The sequence below is a fragment of the Oncorhynchus kisutch genome, linkage group LG12 (genome assembly GCF_002021735.2).
Source record: "Oncorhynchus kisutch isolate 150728-3 linkage group LG12, Okis_V2, whole genome shotgun sequence".
NCBI lineage: Eukaryota > Metazoa > Chordata > Actinopteri > Salmoniformes > Salmonidae > Oncorhynchus > Oncorhynchus kisutch.
The window spans coordinates 49218858-49228605 of NC_034185.2; the positions used below are offsets into that span (position 1 = coordinate 49218858).

The following is a 9748-nucleotide window of genomic DNA, read 5'->3' on the forward strand; positions in this document are numbered from 1 at the left end:
TCACAATGACAGCACTTACAGTTGACAGGGGCAGCTCTAGCAGGGCAGAAATTTGACACACTGACTTGTTGGAAAGCCACGTTGAAAGTCACTGAGCTCTTCAGTCAGGCCAATCTACTGCCAATGTTTGCCTATGGACATTACTAGCTGTGTACTTGATTTTATATACCTGTCAGCAACGGTTGTGGCTGGAATAGCCAAATACACTCATTTGAAGGGGTGTCCACATAATTTGTATAAATAGTGTACCTTGTAACCATTTCCTGCATTAAACTATCTCAAAGGTGTCGTCTGTACCTAGCACAAACTTAAATGGAGCAATGAAATGCAACATTACATCACTATGAAGACAACTAATTAAACAGAAAATGTACATGTTTAATTGAAATACTAGATTATTGCATTAAACCGTGCATCCTTTCACATACAGTATTCCTGAGGATATTTGGTGATGACTAAAAACAATGTAATTAAAAATCAATTGAAAATGAGGTTAGACTAGTAAGTGCTTCTTAATAAGGCTCTGTGCGTGTTTTTCCTTTAATTCTCCCGCTCTTCAAATGGTCTCTCTTTTCCTCCCCATCAATCTCTCTTCACTCGCAAGGGGGGGATAGTGAGTGTCATCTTTCGTGCCAGGTGGAATGCAATGCTTTTCTCATAGTACGCACACTCGTTCACAAAGTAGGGATGGAGGACTTCTACCCCTTCGTACTTCACTATCTCCCCGGAAAACATCAGGAACATGGGATCTCCCGGATGGAGGAGGCAGAAGTCACGGTCCTGGTGAGAGAGATTCACATCAGCATGCTTTGCATTTAGATCATGTACTGCTTCTATGCTGTGAAATTATACTAAAATGAGAACAATGCCTTCCAACATGGAGAAAGTTATCGTTTGTTTTGTTAAACCTTCTAAAAGGGGGAAAAGCAGAATGTTGCTTGGTTGTGATCAGTGTACATAAGTAGTAGATTGAGAAAGTCTTCCTATTGGGAAGAAGAGAGTCCTGGTTGAAGGAAACAGATTATGGAGACTAGTGAAGGTAACAAAGTAAATGGTAATCGGCTTTCAGATAGCAATCCAATAATGCAATATTTTAGTAATTTGAAGAAGATTGAGTATTGGAATTGATATTAAATTAGAGGCCGCTCACTCTTCAAGGCCTGGTCCACTGCTCTCATGTTTAAGTCATCTGTTGTTTGTGATTTAAGATAAGCTTCCTGTGGAACAATAGCTGCCAGTACACACTGAACTCGAACAGGCTGTAAGAGACACCGTGAGGAAATTTGGGACATTTTGTACATCATTGTATGTCTATGCAACAGGTCAAAAAGATTAAGATTACATGGGAGTTGTTTACTTTAGAAGGTGACCAATTCAGCTTTACGGGACACCGTATCATCTGTGTCTGAACAGTGCAGCATGCTATTCAGGTAGGATGCAATTTTTGAACTTTTTTTTTGCATCTTCACTGCATATCTTTGTTATTATTGTAGGCCTATTTATTCATCTAAACCAATTCTTGAAATATGCTAAATGTGTTTTGTTTCATTCTGCTGAGACATTTATGTTGGCTAAATTAAGTTTGATCTTTCTTTTTAATGATGTGCTCTGTATTTAACTTAAGATGTGTTATAAGTAACTTTTGTAAAATAAATATCATTAGCCTATAGCTGTCAGCATGTGTTGAGTACGGTAGGCACTTGCCTTTCTTGGTCATTTCTGCAATATAGACTGTTTAAATCTTCTGTGAAGGTTTTGTTTCATTCTGTTGAGCCATTTTCTTTGGCCAAATTACATTCCAACTGTAATGTTGTGTCTGTCTTGATATAATATATTCTACTCATATTTTCCCTATAAACAATGGTTTGACTTACTTTTGATATTGCCCTAATAAAATGTTGAAATGGTGTGGCTGCTAGCCTATTATACTACTTACTACCGGTAAATTTCTCAAATGTCCGATAAATAAAAACCTTCCCAACGACTTCTCCGGCGTCAATTTGTCATAATCGGAAACCCTGATATGTAGTATACTGTATACAGTATATAGTATAAGCTACAGTAGGCTACAATATACACTTCCCAGTGACACTGATTTACCCAATGATGAAGATGAAGCAGAGGCTACTCACTGGTGATGGCCGATGAGCTCGTGCCAATATCTCAAGATAAGCTACTTTGAAAAACAGTGCTATTTACTCAGACTCATTCAAAAGTTGTTTCAAATTTTTAGGGCAGTAGGCATTTACTTTTCAAACGGTAGGCCTACGTTTTTCTCAAAATTGTATTTGGAAATTTGCGAAAGGCAAACTGGCAGCTGCAACCACCCATCGAAATATAATCCAAAAATGACAGTTCCCATTCATGTCAGAACTGGCAGCCATTGATAGTGTACAAATGAGTTTAACAGTCGAAGTTCTATGGTTATAGAGGTTCTAAAATAATTTTGGGGGATTATGTCTATGGCCACAACTCAACAACCTGTTTCATACTTGCCTCGCATGCTGCCCAAATTGCGGACTTCCCGACTGTAAGTGCTTGTGATAAAACTTAATCCACAGCTATTTTTTAGAATTTTTTAGAAGCCTCTGTGGCTAAAATATGCACTCTGGTTTAGTATTTTGAATTACGTCAATTATGACTGTTCAGACAGGAGTAATATAACTTTAGGAGAAAACATTAGATTTGTGTTGCCTAATTATGGAAAAAGTATTTCGGTTTATCAGGAGGTGGTGCAGCAGCTATGCATTGAAGGGTCCATGTAGAGGACTTTAACCAACTGCAGGAAGGTTCAATTATATACAAGGGCAGAAGGTTCCTGAACCTGTAGTTGGGGATGTATGGCAGCAGTGATTTGATTGGTCTCTGGGTCTCTTGGGTAGTCTATACTCTTCACGAAGGTGTACACATCGTCCACCTCGCCACCTTCAAAGGCACTTCCTGTTAGAGATAAGATGAGAGATGGTTTGTAATTGGTTAATGACTAGAATAGAATCGAAAATGTCATTTCTCTTGAAAGGGAACTTGTCTTGATACATACATATACATTATATACAAGAGCACAGGCCAGTTATAGTACACAAGATAGGAAAAAATATACAAAATACAATAACCACAAATGCCGTGAAGACAACATTGTGTTGAATGGTAGGCCCTTGTGCATGAAGAAAATCTAACTGTATCTGTTCCTGGTACGTGGGAGCTAAATGCTTGTAGGTATGATGTTAATGCTATTCTTGTTGTTGACCAAGGCTGTAGGCCAGGTAGCGATGATCAAGGGTTGTGTACTCTGTGTGTAGGGGATGTGAGGGGTCAGCAATGTTTACGGTTGATGGGAGTTCAAGTACCTGAGTTGAAGCACTGGACCCAATCTAGTGTCTGGTCGACTGCCTCCTTCATGATGTTGAAGATGTCGGCTCTGACCACACCATGGGGTTGAGGTCCCACCTCTATCGCTGTGGAGTGACAGCATTAGAATGAATACATTTGTCACGCAAATGGGAAAACATACAGAAAAAAACACTGGTTTCCTATGACAGGAAGAAGATTGCATGGTGTGTTTCCTATGAACATACAGCACAAGCACTTACAGAAGCCATGCTTGCCCAGAGAGTCCTGGGAGTAGGCGTCAGCTAGTGGTAGATCCAGCAGGATAAACCTCACTGGCGCTGAGGTGATCTTCCTCTGAGAACACAACAGATTAACACTTTACACTCCCATATAACCCAGATTGTAGCAGTAAAATGAAGCCCTTCTCATAGAAACCGGGTCAGATGGTGCATGCACTTCCCCTTTAAGACAGTAATAGAGTCATGTTGAAATTATACACTCCAATCAGTCCAACCAGCCAAATTAAGTTTCCATCCAATTGGGAACAGAGTTTCATACGAATATTTTAAAATCTGCATAAAGAAAATATGCCAATTTTCCCACCAGTGGTGTGTTTCCACCAGATGTACTTTTTCGCAATGTGTTTCATTCACATTTAAAAAATAAATAAAAAACTGTTGAGTTAAATAGCAAATGTTCTTGGCACTCGCACTCTAGTAAACCGCAGCGCACAACAGCTTGCAGATACAGTGCGGGTAGGCTATGTGGGTAGGCTAGTCTACGTTACAAGATTATTATGGATAAGAGCAAACGGCAGTCAAGCATATACCAATTAAACACTGGAGTGATAGATGTGCAGAAGATGAATGTGCAAGTAGAGATACTGGGGTGCAAAGGAGCAAGATAAATAAATACAGTATGTGGATGAGGTAGATTGGATGGGCTATTTACAGATGAGCTATGTACATGTGCAGTGATCTGTGAGCTGCTCTGACAGCTGGTGCTTAAAGCTAGTGAGGGAGATATGAGTCTCCAGCTTCAGTGTTTTTGCAGTTCGTTCCAGTCATTGGCAGTAGAGAAGTGGAAGGAAAGGCAGCCAAATTAGGAATTGGCTTTGGGGGTGACAAGTGAGATATACCTGCTGGAGCGCGTGCTACGGGTGGGTGCTGCTATGGTGACCAGTGAGCTGAGATAAGGGGGGCTTTACCTAGCAGAGACTTGTAGATGACCTGGAGCCAGTGGGTTTGGCGACGAGTATGAATCGAGGGCCAGCCAACGAGAGCATACAGGTCGCAATGGTGGGTAGTATATGGGGCTTTGGTGACAAAACGATGGCACTGTGATAGACTGCATCCAATTTGTTGAGTAGAGTGTTGGAGGCTATTTTCTAAATGACATCGCTGAAGTCGAGGATCGGTGATGGTCAGTTTTACGAGGGTATGTTTGGCAGCATGAGTAAAGGACGCTTTGTTGCAAAATAGGAAGCCGATTCTAGATTTAATTTTGGATTGGAGATGCATAATGTGAGTCTGGAAGGAGATTTTACAGTCTAACCAGACACCCAGGTATTTGGTAGTTGTCCACATATTCTAAGTCAGAACCGTCAAGAGTAGTGATGCTGGACGGGCGGGCTGGACGGGCGGGCAGGTGCGGGCAGCGATCGGTTGAAGAGCATGCATTTAGTTTTACTTGCATTTAAGAGCAGTTGGAGGGAACGGAAGGAGAGTTGTATGGCATTGAAGCTCGTCTGGATGTTAGTTAACACAGTGTCCAAAGAAGATCGCTCTTAATTCCCACGCACGGAAACAAAACCACATAGAGAGCCTATTTGATGGCCCACATTGGGGGCTGGCAGTACAACTAAGGACAAGGGGACGTTGTTTCAAAGATCAGGTCTTGGATCAGTTTCACCTTGTCCTTAACCCTCATTTGATTTAATTGAATTGAAACTCTGCTCACCTGGATGTGTCTATAGATGTGCAGGATGACCCAGTCTTGGGCAGAGTAGGAGATGAGACTGAGGCCCATGTTGGCTGTGGTGTTGTGGAGATCACACACCAGGTCCATGGCCCCCGCGCTGCCCTTGGGCCCCAGTAGAGTGTTCAGCTCCTGGGCTCGCCTCACCTCGTACGGAGTGGCGTCTGTCACAGGTGAACTAGGGAGGGAGAGAGAATGGAGACAGCGAAAGAGAGAGTGGGAGTGGGAGAGGCAGAAACAGAGAGTGAACATACTAGAAGAAAGGTGTATCGCCTTGGCATGGGAGAATACCAACAACTCATCTATGCTGGTGAGAGACTGAAAGGAAGAAGTAAATGCCACCAAACTCTTTGGGATGTCATCCCTTCAGCTCTGTAGGGTTGAGTAAATCTTGAGTATCAATAAGTACTAAGAATGAATTATGATATAGTCCCATAAATGCAAAAACTTTAATAGACTGTTCAGATAAGTAGTGGCCTTGGTAGCCAGGCACATAACAACCCAGGCTGCATGGTTCAGAATATTCCAAAACAAAGTTATCTGGAAATGTTGCCATGACCACATTGTTAATTTACTGACTCCACGGTGGAGGGATATATTATTTGGAAGCTTCCTAGTCTCTTTACAATGCATTGTAAGATCTCGTCTTTGATTCATACAGTTCACACCTGAATAGTTCATTTGCCAACAGGTCCATACTTGTTAGTGGTAAGATGATAGGATACATCTGTAGTTGTGGTGAACTATCCCTTGCTGGATCACACTGATTGCATGTGTAGTTTCATTTGTGCTTATGGCAACCTTTACCTGAGTATGGCGTCGGTGAAACAACGGTTGAGGTCCATGTCGGTGTAGCGTTTGCACATTTGGACGGCATGCGGGTTGGATATGACTGTGGTCAAGGTCGCCGACCCTACCTTCTCCAACTTCTGCAGCTCCCTCACCAGATACACGCCCGACATCTCGTTGCCATGGGTGCCGCCGCAGAGGGCGACACGGGACTGCGGTGGGAGAGAGACTGGCTCCATCTGCTGGCCAGAGAGAGAGAGAGAGAGAGAGAGAGAGAAAGAGAGAGAGAGAGAGAGAGAGAGAGAGAGAGAGAGAGAGAGAGAGAGAGAGAGAGAGAGAGGTATTGTAAAATAATAACCACAGCGTAAGCAAATAGTCATCTTTGAGCTCTCTATCGCATTACACATTACCAGGGCCATGGTAATGTGGTGAGCAGACATTTGCCTCAGCCCTTTTCACCACTTCTGATTTAGTTTAATGAACTTAATGATCTGCTGATGAGTATTTCTGTCTTCTCATACAGGAGCAATTTTCAGCCAAAATAAATCACCTGCGGCAACATTACAGCAGGCTAAACTTGCCCGGCTGCTCAGTACACTTGCCCCAGAACAAGGTTCCGAAGTTTTACCTGGTTACAATCAGGAAGAAAATAAAATTGAACCACCACTCTGGGACCTGTGGTGCCACCTTTGCTCATTACAGGTACAAGAGTCAGACAATGCCCTAAATAACCCCAGAGGCCCAAGAGGTATTCCCAGCTATTATGTTCACAGTCTACTATGGACAACTCTCCGCAATAAGACCATTACTTCTTCTGGTTCCGATGTCCTCTGGGGTGGTTAAGTGATTCCTCATGGGCTCCTTGGTCCAGGTTTACTGTATGAACTGAGGCTTGGTAGGGTTAAGTTAATTGTTTAGATTCCAGTTAAGGAGCATTGTTAGCATCCAAGCTGTTTACCATTAACCATGGTTGCACTAAAAACCGATTAGATACAGACGTTTCTTTCTCTCTCTCTCTCTCTGCAAATGTCGTTCATTAACTATGAATGCACCAACCTTTACAGTTTTCGCAAGCTAGTGAGGGTCAGCGGTGTTATTTGAAACAATGGGTAGAGGAGAGTGCGGTAAGTTGAGCCAAAGGGGTAAGTTGAGCCACCGGTGTTTCTAGGAAAGCATACACAAAATTAATCATTTGACCAAGTATTTCGGAAGAGGTCATCATTTTATGGAGTCTGTGAAGGAAGAAACCACATGGAAAAAGTTAGTTCCAAAAAAACGTATTTTTACCAAGTAAAAGGTTTCATGACGCTTATCGAAGCAAAAGTAGATCATTTTAAGATTATTCTATTCATCTGTTGGGGTCTCTATAAGCTTCAATATGAGGTCCATAAACCTAGCATGAAATGACCATGAGGTAAGTTGAGCCATTGGCAAGTTGACCAAATTTAAGTGTTTAGTTCCTATGCGTAATCCAAAGCATTATCACTGGGATATGAGGTAACAATGAGTGTTAATTAAACGCGTTATAATCGTTTGTTAGGTGTTAAGCTTGTGTTAAAAGATACTTACAATTATTAAAAGATAAAAAAGTGATTATGTTGTTTTATTAAATTAACATGGACACTTACCACGCTGCGTTTTGGTCCGATCTTTCCTGTTCCTCAGATGAAGGAGATCGTTACACACAACTCAACTTACCCCATACCTGTGGTAAATTGTGCCAGGAGACAGCTTTTTTTGGAGAAACTTTGTTTTCAAAACTGTAATGTTTACATGAATCCATTTGGGGCGGCAGGGTAGCCTAGTGGTTAGAATGTTGGACTAGTACCCAAAAGGTTGCAAGTTCGAGATGACAAGGTACACATCTGTCATTCTACACCTGAACAGGCAGTTAACCCACTGTTCCTAGGCGAGTCTTTGAAAATAAGAATTTGTTCTTAACTTACTTGTCTAGTTAAATAAAGGTAAAAAAAAAAATGAATTCAATTAAAGTTACATTTAGGTAACAACCATTGCAAAACTATTCTATGCAGGAAACTAAGGCCTGACCTCATAGCTTCTATTCATTGTATGTTACTTATCCACAGTTGAAAAATTTGACTCGGATATCATATCACTGTTTTTTGTGTCACTGGGTCATTGTAAGAGCAGGGGAATCATCTTCAGGTTTCTGTCTCTATCTCTGTCACACTCTGTTTTCTCTGTCCATCTTTGTCTTTCTCCATGTTATTCTCACTTCCCCTCAATCTAATCCCAATCTATCATAAATTATTCTACTCATCAGCTGCTCAGCAGGACATTGATTAGCTGAATCAAGGCTAGAGCAAAAGCCTACATAACCAAGCTCTCCAGAATGGTTGGCCACCTGTGCTCTAATCTATAAGTGGCTTCTCCTAATGTATTTTTTTGCATGGCACATTCTATGGAAACCAACTGTGAATAGTATAAAGCTATTTTCCACAAAGAATGGTGTTTCTCAAATGCTCTATCATAAATATATAAAGTGGCTCTCAGAGCTCATATTGTATAAATCCACCATGGCGTCACCATACACTGACAACAATGTTTACATCCTGAACTTTAGCCCTCTGTCATATAACATGTCCTGAACTTTAACCCTCTGTCATATAACGTGTCCTGAACTTTAACCCTCTGTCATATAACGTGTCCCGAACTTTAACACTTTGTCATATGAACAGACCCACTTCGTTTGTCTTCACTGTGCCAGAGAGCAATGGAAATCTAAATTCCGGACAAACAGGCAAGCAGGAAATGTATCAGCTGATATACTAGCATGTGTTTTCCGGCCACTCAGTTTCTGCACTTCAAGGCACACATATTGTATGTATACAAAACACCCCTCCCACAAACAAGTGTGCAGTCACACAGACACCAGTATACGCGCACTCACGCTCAGTCACTAACACCCAAAGGAATCCATATGAGAGACAGGTAAGAACTCTCAACATGGTATAGAGAAAAGTGTAAGGCTAGCAGTCTTACCGTGTGGTGTAGGTGAAAGTTCCTTCCCTGGCTGGGACTACAGTCTCCCAAGTTATACTGAGCAGTCAGCAACCTTTGAACTTTTCAACTAGCCCACCCATGCGTGAGCCAAATTTCACAATCTGTAAACAAAGCAAACCAGGCACTACAGCAGGACTTTTCAATGACAGAGGCAAGAAAGACCTGACACACACACCACGCAAGCACTCGCAAGGGTGTGCAAAGACACACACACACAACAGCAGACAATGCCCTTTGCAAATCCACAATTTTCACAGACTGAACTTTCTTTGATCTATCCCTCCCTTATTTCCTTTCCCCTCTTCCTGGTGCCTCCTTCCCGTTAATGTTATTCTCAGATCAGATTTCAGTTGGCAACATTTATGATGTAATAGGAACTCCCTCTGCTGGTCCTAAACCACTGCAGTACGAAGTGCTGAGTCTCACAGAGAGAAAGAGAGAGAGAGAGGTAAGACATTGATTGTGATCTGAGCCATCATCATACATTTTTCATAAGTTGTTAGGTGCAAGGTTTGTGGGGGGAGAGGAAGGGATGGATGAGAAAGAGAAGGTTTGTGAGGGTGGGGGAAAGGAAGGGATGGATGAGAAAGAGAAGGTTTGTGAGGGTGGGGGAAAGGAAGGGATGGAT

At 41.9% G+C, this 9748-nt stretch overlaps 1 protein-coding gene across 4 annotated transcripts; it reads right to left on the reverse strand.

The window, feature by feature from the left end:
• Window positions 1–356: 356 nt before the first annotated feature.
• LOC109901108 (N-acyl-aromatic-L-amino acid amidohydrolase (carboxylate-forming) B) lies at window positions 357–9447 on the reverse strand. Of its 4 annotated transcripts, none has more exons than XM_020497137.2 (8): window positions 7725–9079; window positions 7153–7260; window positions 6115–6335; window positions 5290–5485; window positions 3591–3684; window positions 3348–3455; window positions 2825–2940; window positions 357–780 (listed from the first exon to the last, which is right to left on the reverse strand). In XM_020497137.2, exons 3-8 carry the CDS (start codon window positions 6333–6335, stop codon window positions 583–585), a joined length of 933 nt encoding a protein of 310 aa, XP_020352726.1. In that variant the 5' UTR covers window positions 7153–7260; window positions 7725–9079; the 3' UTR covers window positions 357–582. The 4 variants fall into 4 exon arrangements, with proteins under 4 accessions (XP_020352726.1, XP_020352725.1, XP_020352728.1 ...); XM_020497136.2 differs by lacking the exon at window positions 7725–9079 and adding an exon at window positions 9100–9447 and having other exon boundaries at window positions 358–780; XM_020497139.2 differs by lacking the exon at window positions 7725–9079 and adding an exon at window positions 9100–9408 and having other exon boundaries at window positions 358–780; window positions 6115–6338.
• Between the last annotated feature and the right edge of the window lie 301 nt (window positions 9448–9748).